The sequence below is a fragment of the Alosa sapidissima genome, chromosome 11, assembly GCF_018492685.1.
Source record: "Alosa sapidissima isolate fAloSap1 chromosome 11, fAloSap1.pri, whole genome shotgun sequence".
Taxonomy (NCBI): Eukaryota; Metazoa; Chordata; class Actinopteri; order Clupeiformes; family Clupeidae; genus Alosa; species Alosa sapidissima.
Genome location: NC_055967.1, coordinates 5,867,820 through 5,887,161, shown reverse-complemented (window position 1 = coordinate 5,887,161; position 19,342 = coordinate 5,867,820). Strand labels below are relative to the sequence as shown.

At 41.8% G+C, this 19,342-nt stretch overlaps 1 protein-coding gene across 1 annotated transcript; it reads right to left on the bottom strand.

The window, feature by feature from the left end:
- Positions 1-9,854: 9,854 nt before the first annotated feature.
- LOC121724511 (arrestin domain-containing protein 4-like) lies at positions 9,855-18,850 on the bottom strand. Its single transcript, XM_042111116.1, has 9 exons — positions 18,607-18,850; positions 18,014-18,302; positions 17,688-17,757; positions 17,244-17,391; positions 16,474-16,576; positions 15,995-16,251; positions 15,536-15,698; positions 11,048-11,202; positions 9,855-10,915 (listed from the first exon to the last, which is right to left on the bottom strand). Exons 2-9 carry the CDS (start codon positions 18,291-18,293, stop codon positions 10,883-10,885), a joined length of 1,209 nt encoding a protein of 402 aa, XP_041967050.1. The 5' UTR covers positions 18,294-18,302; positions 18,607-18,850; the 3' UTR covers positions 9,855-10,882.
- Between the last annotated feature and the right edge of the window lie 492 nt (positions 18,851-19,342).

Here is a 19,342-nt window from a genome sequence, read left to right as displayed (position 1 = left end):
AGCAACCTCTTACGAGAAGAACTTATCTTTTTGCTTGTGTGTTGTGTCTTTAGATCAAAAGAAAGTACTGTAACTGCATGTACCCAACTACTGATGTAATTATGGTCTAATAGGTCCATGAACCCTCACAGACTAGTATGCTCTAGAGGGGCTCCCTTCCCCATAAGAGAATGTGGTGTTGTGTGGTTGTGTGAAGGTGTGTGAGTTGTGGTGTGTGTGAGAGCAGGCCCCCTCTTGCACCAAGGCAGCGGTATGCATGTGTGTATGTGTGTGTGTGTGTGTGTGTGTGTGTGTGAGAGAGAGAGAGAGAGAGAGTGAGTGAGTGTGTGTGTGCGTGTGCAGGTGTGTGTGTGTGTGTGTGTGTGTGTGTGTGTGTGTGTGTGATTGAAGCCCCTGCCACTGAGCGTGACACGAGCGTTTCCTCTCAGGCCTCCCATTATGGGCCGGGTTTCGGGGTGCACAGCCTAATCCCTCTTCATCAGAGCTGTGTGGCCGGCAGTCACAGAGACGTGACTGTCAATTAATCACCCCAACATCACAGCAGCACCGCACAGTGCTCACACGGCACATCAGCAGGACCAGGCCTGGGCCCCCCACACCACACACTGCACTGCTTTTTATCACATACACACTGGCAGCACACTCTCTAATGCATGCTTACTCTCACAAACACATACACTTAGCCAATAGCTGGCACTGGCAGTAATGTTAGCATCAACACTGTACCGGTACATAACAACGAGTCGACTAGTCGCCAACTATTATCAACTTGTCAACTAGTAAAAATCAATAGTTATGAAACCCTGTAACATTATGCACAGTCACACACACACACACACACACACACACACACACACACACACACACATATTATTAGCATATTATTATTATTATTATTATTATTATTATTATTATTACTGTTACTGTTACTGTTATTATGCTAAGAGACTCTTTGTTTTAACTTGTTCATGCATGAGCTTGAGAAGAAATGATAAGCGGTGCTCCCCATGAGCGCAGCTGTGCAGTGTGCATGAGGAATCAGAGCAGCCTCTGAGCTCACTTACTCGCTGGCACCATCTGGGTTACGCTAGGCTCCAGCTCAGCTGCTCCCTCAGTCAACCATTGTCTCATTAGAAAACCTCCTGCATTTTAGATGAAGCAATTCTGAGAAAGCCCTCTCTCTCAGACACACTTTTTCACATTCTCTCTCTCTCTCTCTCTCTCTCTTTCTCTCTCTCTCTCTCTGAAGTAATGTGGATAAAACATGGGTTCGCTCACCCAACTTTTCATTAAAATGTAGGTAGGTGTCCTGTTAAAAAAGATAACTATCAACCCAAATGCTTTGCTCTCTTTTGAAGACAGGCACTATACTTCTTACACACCTACCTATATAATATTCCATGTCAATTTTAAGTATTTGAAGCCCTGTGGCTCTGGGTGGCCCAGAACATGGGGGTTGTGGAGTTCTTAAATGAATAAGAATCTCCAAATGAGTTTGCTGACCTCTTAAACTCCATGAAATTAATATAAGCAGACATCCGGCATGCTGCGGGCTATAGCAAAGCTGAGGAAGATCACTTAAGCTCTCAGAGTTTCCTAAAACTTTTATAAGCTGACTTCCAAGACACATTGTTGCTGCATATTGATGGTGGCAGGGAGTGCCAGGGAGGCAAATAAACCTTTGCTGACTTCACTTAACCCTGCAAATAGCAAGCATGTCACACCGGCCTCGGTTTCCTGCACGGGAAGGCATGAGAAAGCAAACTCCTAAAATATTTCCTGTCCTTGATTGAGTTAGACGGTCATACCACTAAGCTTTGCCCTGGCAGGCATGATGCAGAAGAGTCGTGTTGGCTGGTAGAGCGGCCTGATTGCTGCCAAATGCATGAATGTAATTGGTCCATTTGTTATCTACCAAAAAACAAAGCCCTATCCTCTCCCTCCACTTTGAGTCAAGGGTATCATGAGCATCCAGTGTTTGTTCAGTCTTAGCTGGTTAGTGGCCCCCATGGTCTGCTGCTAAGCTGGTGCTCAATGCCGACAGGCTTTTCAGATCACACTTGGGTGAAGGCAAAACAAATTACACAAATGTAAATAAAAAATATAGCCTCTCGTATTCTTTTTTTTTTGGGGGGGGGGGTGGGGGTGCAGTGACAGTTCATAGAAATCCTCTGGTGGCTGCTATTTACAAGCTCCAGAGGCAAAGAGCCAAACAAGAGCTGTTTTTTTTCTATTTTTTTTGTTTTGTTGTTATCCCTTCTCTCCACTCGTGTGTCCAATTTTCTGCAGGAGACAAAGGCCCCTGACTGTGAGGGCCAGTCAGTGTGGATCAGAGTGTGAGACCTCTGCCTCGCTCGCTAGCTGCAGGCGCTGCGCTGATGGTTGGCATCCAAGACTCGCTTCCCTCGCTGCTGTGCCTCACCCTCTCCTCTCAGCACCTCACACAGCCACTGGCACTGGACGCTGCTCTGGATGGAAATAAAAAAGACTCACAGAGGCACTTCATTATCACTCAGCACAGTGTCCGCAAACTGGAGGGAAAAGCATAGCTTTACACTGGTTGACCAACTACCAACTGACTGTGTACCTCTGTGTTATTTCACATAATACAGTTGATTATCTGTTACCTTTTTTAAATCTGAATTGTAAATGTAACGCAATGTAGATGTGAATTTAAGTTTTAAGAATTTAACAATTTAAGTTGTGTGTAAAAGAGTGTGAGTCTGTAGAGGGTTGACTGTTGAGTCTGTTGGCTACATATTTGGGGAAAAGGGGGTTGTGGGGGTGTGGCTTAAAGCTGAAATCCATAAAACTAACGACTGAACAGTTCCTTATCCTCATGAATCTCAAAGCTGTGAACGCATTCAATGGGTGGGGTCCCATTCCAGGGGATTTTTAGGCAACTGGTGCGATATTAAAATATGAGGAAGCCTGAGGAAATCTGGAGCAGGAAATTAAAGCATGAAAGAAAGCACTGGCAGATGCTGCTGGTCTTTACCGGAGGTCAGCCATTACCGGTGAGTCAGTGGTCCCAGGTTAAGCTTCCCTGTGAGAGGGTGTTTCCCAGGCAAAAAAAAAGAAGCTTGGCAGGGTTGATAAAAAGGTGCACACCACAAAGGCATTTAATGAGGATGAAAATGTGTTCTCCCACAAGGATGAACCCACTCTAATGAGTTCCCCTCCCCAATCCAGCCAAGAGATTTACCACCATAATCCTGACAAGGTATGACTTTGAGGAGGTGGAGGTGGTGTATGCGGCAGTAGCGAAAAAGGATTAAATCAAACATTTGGGTCTTTAAACTTTTCCAAACATGCACAATTGTTGGAAGCATTCCAGGTATAAAAGGTCATTAAAGTATACAAAAATGAAATGAAAATATGAAAAGCAAGCACTGTATTGTGGAACATTGCTTTAACATTTACAGTACATCCAGATATGTTTAATGTGGATCTTAAGGGCCAGTAGATGGCAGACTTGTCTCAATCAATCAAGACTGAACAGGCCCCATCACATCTTTCCCAAAATATGCGTAATAAGATTTGCTTTCTGTCACCTATTGTCTAGTGTGAGTTATAAGATCTATAATAATTCAATAACAAAACACTAATACCGGTAATAATTTATAGATAGATAGATAGATAGATAGATAGATAGATAGATATACTTTAATTATCCCACAGGGAAATTCAGTTGTTTCAGCAGCCTTAAGAACATACAGCAAGCACACATATAGTCCACATACTGTACATAAAAAATCACTTTCACCCACAAGACATAGCATGTGGTAGCTGTCAAAGTACCATACACATCCAAGTACCAAAGTGTAACTGCCTAATAAGACATAAATCCAGACAATTACCTCCATATTAGATATACAGTAAAAGATTAAAAGATAAGTCGTCTCTCTCTACTCAAAGGAGAGTCGTTGTACAGTGCTATTGCTGTGGGTAAGAAAGTTTTCTTATATCTGTCCTTACTGCAACTGAGTTGGCGAAACCGCCAACTAAAAACACTTTGTTGTTTTGCCAGTGTACAGAGTAGGGGATGTGATGCATTGTCCATGATGTGTAACAATTTCTGCAACATCCTCCTTTCCACCACCAACTCTAGAGGCTCTAGAGTAGTCCCCAGCACAGAGTCTGCTTTCCTAATCAGCTTGTTCAGTCTGTCTAATTTAAGTGATGTTATGTTGATGTGGTTATTAGTGTTTCCTTTAAGCAAATGTGGCATCTAGCATCACTTGAAGCTTGGAGACTGCAAAACAACGTGACCGCACACACATGTGCTCAGTGCACACACAGACACACACACACACACACACACACACACACACACACACACTTCCATCCATTCAATTCCTCTGAATATCGTTTTCGGGTGATGGCCCTCACTAACTAAGTGAATCATGGGCCCTTTCCTCTTGCCTCTCCACACGTGTAAGTGCACACATACACCCTGCTATTCACACTTTATCGAGACCATCCAGCCAGCTTGGGATGTTAGCGAGACACTTGGTTGCGTTTACATGAAGAGCCTTCAGCAAAGCGGGGCCCGCTGAGGATGATGGGATATGGCACATTGAGCACACAATGAGTGGCGAGGCTGAATGTTGTCCTTAAGCGGGACATTTTGAATTGGAAAAGGGGTTATGGGGGGCGTTCTGTGTTACTGATGTCGCTTGTCTCCCTGTGTTTAACAACGCCTAGCTGTCAGGACAGGAAAAAGGATGGTATGAGAACCAGTGGGCTTTGGTTGGTGGAGGTGCCATACCCATGGTCATATTAAGTCCCCACTGGAGCAGAAAGGCGCTGTCACACTCTGGTGAGCTTTCCATGAATAAAATGTGCCATCGGTGAGGCCCCACTCTTAGCATGTTTTCACCCGCAGCACAGATCTGAGGGCTCCATATGAGTCAGTGGATTGCGGGCGATGTTCACATTCCAAGGGCTATGCCCCCATATACAGTACCACACATATGTGTCATCTTTACCCAGAATTCACCTCATTACGACAACAAAAGCGTAAACTTGTGTGGGAGAGAGAAAGAGAAGTCACCGCTGGGTCAGCAGATGTACTGCATGTGTTTTGTTTCCCACTGTGCATTTCTCAGTGAACAGCTGACGAGCGGACAAAAAAAAAACAATGTTATCATTTGTTTCCCAAGCGTGTTCCAAGCCCCTCCACGCCAGTGATTTCAACTGATTTGATATTTTGTGGCTGTCTGTGGACTGTAATGGAATATGTTGGTCTCTTTTTCTCTGTGTGTGTGTATGTGTGTGTGTGTGTGTGTGTGTGTGTGTGTGTGTGTGTGTGTGTGTGTGTGTGTGTGTCTTTGTGTGTGTCCTCCTCACCCTATCTTTAGGTCTATTTCTTCTCTGTTTTGTTGTTTTTTTTTACCCTTGAGTACATTTTGGGAGATAACAGCTGGTCCTGAAACAGCCACGTGTTAAATAATTCACTATTGTAATAAATATTGCACATTCACTGCTACTGAAGTAAAGTACATATGGGAGTGGTTGGGGAGAAACATCTCACTCAGTATTTCAAAAAATCAAGTTAGAATAATTGTTATTCAGCTGGCTTATGTTCTGGAATCTTAATTTACTTTCCTTACTCAAACCCTTTGTACATTACAAGATATTCAATATAGTCATGTGGGGAGATAAACTGGATGGATCAAACAGAAAGCAGGAACCTTAGAATCCAGAAGGATGTGTAGTTACGTTACGTAGCTTATATTTGGTGCTTTGATAGCACTTAGATACAACCTTCTAAATATATAATTGATCATAATCATCATATTTTCATTAAGGAACTCAAATATTTGTGTCAATAAGAATTGATAAGTTATATTGTAGAGAGAGACCAGCCTCTATAGCTAGTCTCTATAATACATACATGAGACAATACGAGACATGTCATACATCTGCAAACAGTCAACAGATCAACTATGCTGACCTGCCTGTTATATCTCATAGCCTAAATACGGTATCAGAGATGTACTCAAAAAGTCACTACTGAACTTGTCAAGTGGTACAAACTAACCACCGAATCTATTGAGAGCCACAGAATGTGGGCATAAAGCAACCCAGTACAGTTCTATTACCTTACAGTACAAAAAACGTAATTTCAATCTCATGAAAAACTCTCATATAATACAGAGAATGAAGTCTCTGACATTGTCATTGCATGCCCAGAATTCGTGATAATGTTTCAGGCGATACATGTGGCAACTTTTTGAGCAATTTTACAGGAAACCTGCCTATGATGATTGCCCACTATCACCCACTATGTGGGTGAGCAAGTAACCATGTGGTTGAGTGAATTGGTTGGTATGAGAGTGTATTGTGTGTATCAAGGCAAGGGCATAGATTTGCATATGAACTATAGGGTCATGTCTATACCAATATTTCGGGATGACACAATTATCACTACCAATATTTTAGCAAACTCATTCGTACTATTTTGATTGTGAAGTCGTATTCATTTGAACATGTCCTCAAAAGTGTACATCTTCAGGACAACCGGTTTATGTCCCTACCAAAGCTGGGACCAAGCCTACACAGTGGTGTGTGTGAGCAACCTACATGCAGAAGTGTAGAAGAACGGCTTCAGAAAGTAAAAGTCCTGCCACATTTTGGTTCCAACAATTCACTTAATAAACTGATTCTAGTCAGCACAATTTTTAAGCCAGGTAGATCAGCTAATCAGTGAAATCACATGTGTTAAGCGCACAGGTAGAACCAAGACATGGCAAGACCTTTGCTTTCTGAAGCCAGACTTTTACATCTCTGCACATTACTCATCTAGCACTGGATCATCTTCCTGAATCTCAATATTGTGATCACAACAAGTCTGGGCAAATTACTAAGTCATCACCAGTCAGGTGGTGTTCATTGTTTTGCAGTTTTACAATGTCATCACATCACCGAAAGTATTGGTTTTACCAAAAACATTTGGTCGTATTTTTATTAAATTAGCAAAATATCCAACTGGTTACACTTTACACTCAATAGTGACATGATACTGTCATGAAGGTGTCGTAAACATTATAAACAAGTCATAAACGTTTATGACATAAAGCTTCTGTCACTCGCTTCTGTCAAGTGTCATTCGATTTTTGTCATGACAAGTTAGGGTTAGGGTTAGGTTTAGGATTAGGATTAGTGTCAGGGGTTATGACAGCGTCATGTCACTCTTATGTAGATACCTTCAAGGTTACCAAATGTTACCAAATATTTTGATACAACATATGCAGCCATTCTCTTCAACCCAATAAAATACAAATGACAAAATACTATTTTGTATTTGAAATACGTATTTTAAATACATCATAAATACATCATAAATACTGCCCATCCCTGGCGACAAGAAACCGCAGGTCCTAAATTTTGCAGCCCAGCTCTACAATAACTCTTTCCAGATAGTGTATTATGTTGTGTATGTTGTGTATGTATAGCAATCAAAATGCCAAAGCAGTTAAATTTCCACAAATGTTGAAAAAATACTCTACAGAATTAAATCATATTGACTAAGCCATCTATGGTAGTAGGTCTAGTTTCTGCGGCCAGCTAACCACAGCCATATCAATACATCCATGATGAGGCAGCATATGACATGTTTCTTATTTCTGTAAGTCAACTGCTAGAACATGGGATCGATTCGTAATGAGCACACATGCACAGATTTAAATGTATATATACCCACTGAGTTACGTTTGCTCAAATGAGATGTGTACACACAGACACAAACTCTGGTAGACATGCTGGGGTAGGCCAAGCAGTATCCTGAAAAAAAAGACAAATCCACGTGGGGTGACCGCTAACTTTCAGCTTAGTAAACAGAGATACAGTATAGCGAGTTTTTCCATGACCACTGCCAAATTCTCAAGCCTGGATAGAAACCAGAAGTGCTTGCAGATAAACAGATGAGGGCAGGGCTGGGAATTAGCTCTGCATCAATTCATCACTGACTTCAATATACACAGACACATAGCTAAACTGACCTTCACCGACACTCTCAAGGTCTCAGCTGATAAGTGAACTGAAAAACACGAAACACAAAAGACTGTGTTGGCGTTATTCATGGGTTTTCAATGGTTGCAAAAAATGGTGTTTCTTCAGGTGAACTAGTGTGTCATTGCGCTTTAACTACTTTAGCTTCACAAAGGCATGCCGACTGGCAGACCACTTGGGACAAGCTGAGGTGTGATGTGCAAGGTCATCGAGAGCAAGTGTTGAAAAGACATAGCTGTTCTAATGGCTTTAACCTTGAAATATCCCTCGGGTAAAATATGAGCAATTAAACACACACAGGTTTCCTTCAGAAAGACAGTAAAGTGAAGGAAAGAATAGAGGCAAAGTAATGATATTACTCAGGGGAATATTGGGACACATTCATTAGCCTCAAGAAATACGGTCTCTTGCCTTGGTCTTCTGACATTAGCAGACATTTAACTATAACGGTGTTACCACACTATAACTGTGACAGACATGTACAATGACTGGCTTGTTGACGCTCAATACGTTTCGAAGAGTTACCTGGGCTCAAGGCCAACTGGGTTACTATTCATGGTGTCAGTAGTGGGATGACGCCATGAAGCTCATTATTTTAAAAAGTATGCAGGAGGACTTCATCCAAGTGGACAACTGGAACTCGATGTGAGGGACACCGCTGACGGGTGGAATGGCACGTCCATGGGGCTCCCTATGATGCACGAGGCATGCTCTGGGGGAGTGCCTAGGCCACATGTCCTCAGCAGCAGGACCTCACTGCTCTCAGCCAAGTTGTACTGACAGAGACACATCAGCATACGTAATACATAAATGATGCACCCTAACCCTAACTTGTCATGACAAAAACTGAATGACACTAACCCTAACCCTAACTTGTGAATGACACTTGACAGAAGCGAGTGACAGAAGCGTTATGTCATAAATGTTTATGACTTGTTTATAATGTTTACGCCACCTTCATGACAGTGTCATGTCACTATAAAGTGTAACCAGGTGGTTTTGGTAAAACCAATACTCGGTGATGTGATGACATTGTAAAACTGTAAAACAATGAACATTACCTGACTGGTGCTGACTTAGTAATTTGCCCAGACATGTTGTGATCACAATACAGCCCTTTCTATTTAATATCCAGCTAGTCTAACTGTTATGCCCAGTAAAGGAAGTTGTTTGTGATGGATCAGCTAACAGGTGATAGCCTGGCCATGCCCACATAGATCTTATTTCATGTGGCGAATGAGTTTGGTTTAAATCAGGCTACACAGGTGAGGCTTTGGTGGCCTGCCAGTCTAGTGTCTGGGAGCATTGCAGGATGATTTACATGGTTGTTTACCAGCTTCCTTACACTTCTGTACCCCCCTTTTACCAAGAGGCAGCTGACCGCTGCTGTCAAAAATACTGCCTGGATCAGCACCAGTGGGCTCACCTCCAGCAGGGCTCTGAGAAGAGAGGTTCGGAAGTGGACAGTTCAGTCACAATGGAACTTTTGAATTTGGATCTGCCTCTACATTGTTGATCTTATTCATTTTAGTTGTCAGAATCTTTCAAGTTTCATCTGTTTGTCTCTGAATTTTGGAATTTGGGTTCTAGTAGCAAGAGAATTTGCAAGGCAGTATTTTAAACAAAGCAAAATGTTGGTAGGAGTGTGTAAGCATTATGACACAGGTCCCTAATTTGAGTGCAATTTAAAATATTTAGTACTCAGGAAAACATATACATGTTCCTTACATTTGTATTAATACAAATAAACTAAGAATGTCTTTTCTCATTTAGTACTCATATATGACCACACACACAGACACACAAACACAAATTTGTAGCAATTACTTAATCGCGTGGACAGGGAAAAGGCTGTTTATTTTTCACATACAAAAAAAGGTCAAAGTACAAAGGATGAAACCCATTGGGTTCGCAATGACAAATGAATGAACATCAATGTGCCATTCTGCTACAGTACATTTCAACAGTAAACATTAGTGTTGTCTGCTTTAGGCTTTGTTTCCTTTCGGCTCACATATCTAACACAGTTTCTCACACAGACCTAGATATTCCAGTTTCTATCTCAAACAAAACATCTGATATTTAACACTGTCCTTTTGTGATTAGTTACAAAGACAAACCGAGCCTCTGAAACAGGCAAGAAACACTTGAGTTTCCCCTCCAAAAAATATAATCTCCTCACAGTTTTGTATGTAGTGGAATGGCGTATGTAGTGAGAAACGGCTGTCTGCAGTCTGACATTGTCCAGTGTTGAATCAGTGTCCATGATGTATAACTGATACATTCCCTGCACCAGTCCAGTCAAAGTGTGCTCAACTTCAGACCTGCATTATTTGGCACTTAAAGGATTCAAGAGGTTCTGTTCTGCAAGGCGTGTTTTAGATGTGCACATTGGTACTGTCTGATTAGAATTAAGGCACTGTTGACAAAAGCTCACAATAAGAAAAGAAAATACAACACATATTCACGCATTTGGGAGATAAAGGCACAACGCACTCCACATGAAACACTTCCCTTTTTTGGTCTTTAGAAACTGTAAATTAAGTAAACAATACTCTCACTGCCAGGTTCATATGAAAATCTCACCTCTCAAAGTTAAGTCCAGAACACTTGAAGTGTACTGTTGTGTGTTGTGTTAAAGTGCTTCAGTTGATTTAGTTGTGTGATTTCTGTCTAATTCCCACTGCTGTTATACATCAACAGTATGTGAAATTATAATTAAGACCCCCAGTACAGTGATTGTGTACAGTGCCCCAAAACCACTTGGTCACCATATCTCTGTGACCTTACTCAGGGTTCACAAACTCTTACTGGAAGGCACAATGTAAATCTTGACTAAAAAGTGGCCCATTCATCAGATGCTCAGTCAAACTTCGCCTTGTGATGGGTGTGGATCCAACTGAGAGAGGAACATGGGAGTGGGGGGAAAGAGAGAGAAAGTTAACTCAGCAGTGACTCAATGTACACTCCGGTGAGGGATCAATACTCTAATACTACAATAATCCTTTGAAGACATAGCAAGGTGACTGACCTCAGAGTAAAGAGGAGGGGGCTGGAATCGGAACTCCTGGATGTAGGCAAAAGCTGGCCCCCCCAGTTGCCTCTCCAGCTCCTCGGACTGCTGGGAAGAGGGGCTGTGCTGGTCAAACTCAGCCTCTGTCACTATGTCTGCATAGTTAGGTGGGGCTGGACGGTGTGGGGAAAAAGAGAATGGTGAGGTTAGAAAAAGATAAGGTAAGATAAACAAAATAAAGGTTATCCAGTAATGGCCCACTACAAATACCACATGCACTCATAATAACACTCAAAACACATCTCGTCTCAGTGAACCTGAAATTCTTTTTTGCCACCCCAGATATGTCCAGATAACCCAATCTCTCTCTCCTGCCCCTTTTTCTCTACTAATAGGCTACGATGTGATTGCCACTGGACAATCAATGTGCCACCACATTGCAAATCATATGTAGTATGGAAGCTACAATGTGTCTGTAGAAATCTTTAAGCATGACTTCATCTATTTAACTCTGGCTTGCTTCAAGGGAACAAAGAGTAGGTTACTGTCTGACAAGTTTCTCCAAAGGCTTTACACATCTTAAGGACCGTTCACACCAGTAAACGATAACTATAACCATAACTATAACCATAATGATAAAAGCGTCACACTGGCCAACGATAAACAAAGTCTCTCCTTGTGTGAATGTGATGGCTAAAATGTGATGTGTTCTGATTGCTTTGTATCGTTCCTAAAATCGCTCTGAAATGATAAAAATCGCCAATGATATCGTTCCTCATGACATTATCGTTATAGTTTATGTGTGAACAATATTTTTTTATAGTTATTGTTCTTGGTGTGAACGGCCCTTTATTCTGGCTAGTGGCTACAGACACCTCACATAGTTGTGTCTTTCAACCTCAAGGAGTAATCTCTAACCTGGGCTAAGGAGTTGCCTTTCTGGAATAACTTAAAGGAGAATTCCGGTGTGATATTGACCTAAAGTGTATTGAAACATGATACCGAGTGTGAACGTATGTCTCATAGCCCATCTCGACTTGTCCCCTGCACTCCAAAATCTGGCGCTAGTTAGCCGATGCTACCAACAACTTTTTCAGTAGTGGTGCTTCAGCATCGGGCTAGCCATGCAAATAAATCACTGTTTTACACCCATTTACGAGGCTCAATGTATCTCCACACTTCATTGGTAGACTTCCGAGGGCCCTGACATTTAAAACGAGACATTGAGAACTTTGAAAAAGCACTGGTAGTTTACTTACAAGACGATTTATACAGACAGTATCTTCACGAAGTTTAACGTTTGCAGCCATCTTGAATTTAGTCACGATAATTCGAGCAACGAGTAAGAATGAACAGGTATGATAAGGGATCAGATTCCAAAAATAATTCAGTGGAAATGCATGGATTCCAGTTTCTTCCAGTAGCAGCAACTGGAATCCATGCATTTCCACTGAATTATTTTTGGAATCTGATCCCTTATCATAGCTGTTCATTCTTACTCGTTGCTCGACTTATCGTGACTAAATTCAAGATGGCTGCAAACGCTAAACTTCGTGAAGATACTGTCTGTATAAATCGTCTTGTAAGTAAACTACCAGTGCTTTTGCAAAGTTCTCAATGTCTCGTTTTAAATGTCAGGGCCCTAGGAAGTCTACCAATGAAGTGTGGAGATACATTGAGCCTTGTAAATGGGTGTAAAACAGTGATTTATTTGCATGGCTAGCCCGATGCCGAAGCACCACTATTGAAGAAGATGTTGGTAGCATCGGCTAACTAGCGCCAGATTTTGGAGTGCAGGGGACAAGCCGAGATGGGCTATGAGACATACGTTCACACTCGGTATCATGTTTCGATACACTTTAGGTCAATATCACACCGGAATTCTCCTTTAAAAGCCCAATCACTGACCTGACAGATAAGATAGATAAGACTTTGGAGAAATGTGACCAGGCATGGCAAAACCAGGCTCAAGTCGCAGAGACGCAAGTCGCGAAAGACGACTTTGAAGTTTTTTTTTTTCAAAATTAGTGATTTTCGTTTTTTTTTGCAGAATGTGCAAGTTGAAGTCCTAAAGAAGCAATTCCATGTTTCAGATAACAGCATTGGTTGCTTTAAAAGTGTATATTTTGTCTTTGAAAATGGTTAAGTTTCAGGAAGTAAACCAGCGTTTGAATTGGGCGTGACTATTAGTGCTCTTTTGCTCTGTCGGCCAATCAGCTGTATGCTAGAAGTAACCTCATGGCTACTTACTGAACCAGCATGCTGTTTGTTTACAATTGGAATGGAGATGGACAAAGCACAGCGGATTGCAGATGAGCTAAATCTGATGATTAAGGCGACTGCATTACATTGGAGAACATCCCTAATCTAGAGCTGACCTTAGCCGAAGATAATTACAACGAGGAAGAATCTCTCTGTCTGGCAGCAGAGGAGCTAGATCGTAAGATATCAGATGCTATTTCCACAGTTACATTTGACGGGGATAAAGTTTGTGTGTTAGAAACTTTATCCATTGCTACTAGCTAACGTAGGCCTACTGTCGTTAGCTATTGGCACCATAGGCTACTAGCCAAAACCCATTACAGATAGTTTCGGTGGGCAATTAATTTGAATAATGCGAGAATGTCTTGTTTTGACTGACGGCAGAATGCCTTGCATCGTGTGTGCATTCAAATTTTGGTTTGGTTTTGGTTTCACAGGGTTTGCAAACGTGACCTCATCAGGGCTTAAATTTCACTGCGGGATTGCGGGTATTGCGCATAATTTGTTCAAGTCCCGCAACTCTAGCCATCATAATGCGAGAAATTCCCGCATACACTTTTACAGCCTGTCTATTGACGTTAATATAGCCTAATCATTAAGTGGTGTGAATGCGGTGCTATTGACCGGACTGATCAACTAACGAGTTGAATTGAACATAGCCTCATGCAGACGCACACACACACGGAGAGAGAGAGAGAGAGAGAACCACTTTGCGCTTACGCAAATAGGCTACGCTACCATGGCAAACTTTTACATCTGGAAAGAGCTCCTTGGTAACTATCCTGCTAGCTCAGTCAGGTCACGTCAACACTTGATCCCAGAAAGATTGTCTTCGACATGTTAGTTTTTTCAACATTTATTGTATCTAATGACATAGAAAACATAATGATTTGCATACACACTGTGCACAACTTTTATTCACTAGCGACTATAGCCTAAAAACGTCAGGTTGAAGGGGGGCTAATTACTCCATAGAATTACTCTCACGTATTTTCTTAAAGTGACAGGCACTCAATTACACCTACTCATCAGCAATGTGCACTCAATTGGACCTACACACCACATTAAAGATATGCCTAAGTGTTATAGGTTAAACGTCAATATGAGGCATTCAAATGACTAAATATGTTTAGCTACTAGTAATTACTAGTAAAATGCTATACTTAAAAAAAAATGCATTATTAAATAAATATACTCTATATGAATTCAAAAATATATGATAGAAACATATCACATAAGCTATCATTTTCAGTGTGTGTTTGTGTGTGTGGAGAGAGTCAAGCAGAATCTAGGATGTCCACTGTTGTGAATGATCCCACTACAGTATATATTACTGATGACGTCAGGGTGGTGGGGGCCCCAAAATCAAACACTTTTTTTAAAAAAGTATCGAAGTATTGAAATCGCAATTCTTGACTTGGTATCAGAATCGACCCCCCCTCCCCCCCAAATTGTGTAAATCCCCCCTACATTAATAACCTAAGGGGGGAATTCCCCCCCATTTTGAAAAATGAATTTTAAGCCCTGCTCATGTTTGTTTAGTTCGCGTTTTAGACTATTTTATCCATTGCTAAACCTGCTAAATCCATTGCCAACCTGGTGCCTTGCACTGGGTGTTAATTCAAAATAACATGGTTTGCAAACATGCTCTCATGTTTGTTTTAGACTACTTTATCCATTGCTACTAGCTGGTTCTGTAACCCATTACAGATAGTTTTGATGGGTCATTAGCATCATATGATGCACTGCAGGCTCAGATCAGTGACCGTGACAGGGGGGAGGGTTGATCTTAATGTCATGTAAATGAGGACCATTGTGTTCCCCTCCCATGGATTGAGGGAGAAAGTAGTCAAATTGAAAAGCCTGATTTCTCAGGTTGTAGCTTTGAGATGGCTTTAAAATGGCTACAACTTATTCAAATATGATCAGATCTCCATGAGTGAGACATCATTGGATAGCTTTGAAACTACACTTTCAGAATCTGTGAATAACTCAAAATGTCTCTGGGGAGACATGTGCCTGGTTTTCCCATGCCTGGTCACAAATTAGTCACAATGACTGTTTAGACTGCAAATACTGACCTAACCCTGATTAAAATGCAGTCTTTGAGTAACCATCACATACACAGGCCTACAGGTACTATATACTTATGTCTGTTACATAAAACAGTACATACACATAAGCATGCAGGTTAAAGTGTGTGTGTGTGTGTGTGTGTGTGTGTGTGTGCGTTCGTGTCCTCACCTTCAGGCAGGTCTGGCAGAGCGAGTGTGAGCCAGCTCATGTCCGCACTGAACTGGCTGCCGACGCTGGAACTGCGGCTGCCAATGCCATAGTAGGGGATGGTGCCAACCACCACAGGCAGCTCCACTTCCAGTTTCCTGGCCCCCGGGATCTGGATGATTACCTTAGCAAAAGAGAGAGATAACGCAACTGGGTAACGTAATCCTCCAACTATCAAATAAGACCTTCCACCTTAAGGCAAAAATATTTAGACAATTTTGACAAAACTACTGGAGTTCCACTGTTAAATCTATAATTACAGCTGTCATTTTGGAGAACTAGTGAGACTTGTTGTGAAACCTTTCTTGCTAGGGAGTATTCATGAAAAACCCAAAAGTGACACAGCTCTTGGAATTATGCACATTTAGCACTCTGCAGGGCAAGAGGCTCTTTGAGCATACAAGATAAGGGTTGACTTACTGCGAGGGAGTACTCCACTCTGATGATGGAGGAGTTTAGGATGGAGGGCGAGACTGGTGGGATTTTCAGTGGTTTTCCGTTCCAGGTTTCGGAGCTACCAGAGGCCAGGTGGTTTCCTCTCACACTTGCCATCGCCTGTCTGCAGCTTCGGGACTTCCCTCCAGACAGGTAGGTCTGTGTCTGGTAGATGACCGCCTTTGGCACAATCAGACGAGATGAGCAGTTCTCAATCTCAGCATATATTGGGATGGACTCTCCTGTAAACAGACAAGAATGAGACAAGATTGAGACAAGAAATGTACATACCGTGTTATGGTTAGGGAAGAATTCATGGAAAATTTTATTTTGTTGTGGAAAGTTCAACATACTAGATGAGTCATGTTTTACTACAATGATTAATGTCTTCACAATGGGTGCTATGTTTCACCACTAAATGTTGCGCAACAAATCTATGTTACATTCATGGTGGTTACACTTACCGTTGCAGTAACCCTTCCGCTCAATGTCCACTCTTAGTGAAATAGGCCCAGACGTGAAAATCCAAGCGCCAATCATTTTTTCACCATTTTTAGAAACAGGACACTGCAAGGGATAAAGCAGGAGTACAAGGTCATAAACACCATGGACAAGCACTTTTATCAACAACACTTTCAGTAAGGCCTCTTTCTCAGAATCTATATTTTCTATCACACACAAAAACCTTGAATGCAAGCATGTTTGCAGACATTGTTCTTCTAAGCAACTAACACCTTGATATTTATTCAGTATACATCACAGTATAATTTGTTTGGTCTTAGTTCAGTTAAGTATCACCAAGCTCTAGCTCCTCTTATTGTGACTGACCATTTCTAAAGCTTTGTTGAATTGATTATCTCAATTTCTAAGTGAATATCTGTAAAGGAAGTGCTCAAAAGGCCTTAGGCCTGCCACAATGGTGGTTGGTTTGGTGGTTGCTGACTAGAGTAACACACATAGAGATATGCTGTTTCTGTGCTGTAAATAAGCCCTTGCCAACAGTCCAATGAATTACACCATCAATTTAAATAAAATCTACAAATTGTATCAAGCATCTCTACCATACTCATGTGACAACATGTTAGGTTAGTTTATGGCTCAGTTTGAGACACTTTTTCTTGCTTCTCTTTTGTGGAGCTTTGGTGTTTATTGGATTAGAATTGCGGATTGAACCTTTCTGTACTCATTCTGGCAAACTCAACACAGCAGCCATAGAAACTTCCCTATCTCTCACCAGTAGATGTGGGGAATTCACATCAACATGAGCAACGACTGGGAAATCTCTGCTGACAGTCGTGTTGTGATGTGTAGGCCTCTGCAGCACAGCAGTCATCCAGTACCTTACACTTCCATACTTCCCAGAGAAAGAGGACAGCAGGGGTCTGCAGGGACACAGAGGAAACATGAGTGGCCTTCACACAACAGTACAAGGCAGAGGGTGAGAGGATGGTCAAATAAGTTTGGGCACAGGGGGAAAATAACCTGACTGCACATGAATGAATGCACATGACCATGCATCCACCCACCCACCCACCCACACACACACACACACATACACACACACACACACACACACACAACCAAAACAACTCTTCTCAGATTCCAAACAATCATTTACTTCATGTCACTCACAAAGTATTTATATAAGAGGTTGCTATGCTACCCTACCCATACTCACCTTGTTGGCAACTCAAACTGAAAGGGAAAGGCATGGCGCCCTGCAGAGAGACAGATCCATTCTTCTGATCCTGCTTAAACAAAAAGACCCTTCATCAGTAATTCATTCATCAGAAATCATGTATGACACAGACATCAAACAAAATGTGTTGAGACGACTGACTTGCTACCACTGTTGATGGTAGTATCTGTAAATCATTAACAATCAAAGTACATAGGTCGTTCTTTCCGCATGTGACATTGATAATGCATTTATTATGGGTTCAACTGATGAACACTTCTGACATGAGAATGTGTGACAGTAGCCTGCAAACCTACAAAACTTACCTGTCGGTTCACAAATGATCTGGGCAATAGAGAGACACTCAATCTCCTCCTTGACATTATGTGATAGAGGTGTCCTTGCAGATGATAGCAATGATTTTCGTTGAGGTCCCTCATTCCAGCAAACTTGGGCGAGTCCACTGACTTCTAGCTTGATGCCTTTGATGTTTGTCACTTCAGACACCTCGACCAAAACATGTCCAGACACAGTTTCTCCTGCACAGTACACACTCCTCGGTTCATTAGTCAAAACAATATGCAGTGTCTTCACTTGGTCTTGCATGATGAAACCCTAGGTGGAAAGAAAGGAAACAACATCACATCAGAATAACATTGTTTCACACAAATCTAGCAGTCACGACCACTGTAACAGTGGGCGAGGTGTATCTTTGACAGGTAAACAGCAATCATTGCTACTGCTACACTACCTTAACTAGTCAATAACGTGGCCAATACACTGACTAAAGAGTAGGACATCAACACGATCTGGATCATCTTGTTTTCAATACATGTCAAGAGGTACATTACTTATACCACATTACCTCTTGTGCAAAGAAATAATAAAGGGCTATAACAATCTATTCATAACAGCTTACCTTGACTCGTGGATAATAGGACTGTCTAGTATTTCATAAGGAAGTGGAACAGATACAAGATGCCAACGGTGCTAATTGTACAAATCAACCATGAACACGCACACAGACTTTCGTGGAGTTACTAGGCACATTTCACACATTCTGGAACGTTGTGCTACATGCTTTCCTCCCAGCCACAATGGAACAAACAGGAAGTACCATAACCACACCCACAAAATGTACGATGAAATAATGATTGGTCTATGGCTCTAGAGTCGACCCCAAGCGTTGTACAATGAAGGAGAGCTGTAACGCCATTGCGCAAAAAGCTGTGGATCTCCGTGACGACACGAGCACATGCCCAAACGATGTGGTTTTCCAACCTGCGTGATACAAGCAATCCCTCCAATAAGGGACGCGGGTTTGCACGTGGACAGCTCTGTGATTGGCCAATATGAGACACATGACTACTGATATGTTGTCCTACTCCACGTGGACAGATGATGCACAAAGACTAGGCTGTCAAGCGCTGTACTAAGTTTCCATGGAGATAAGGATGGACAAAGCCGGAGGCTAAGGGACGGTCTTGGTGAGCTAAGGTGTGTTGTACCTTAGATGTGTATTATTGGCATAGGCCTATGCAACATGTAGCCTACATAATAGTTATCTATACATTGTTTACCACATAAATCAGATATGAAATTATTGTATTAAATAATAATAAATAGTTGGCTATGCTGAAACCTTTTGCCTTTAA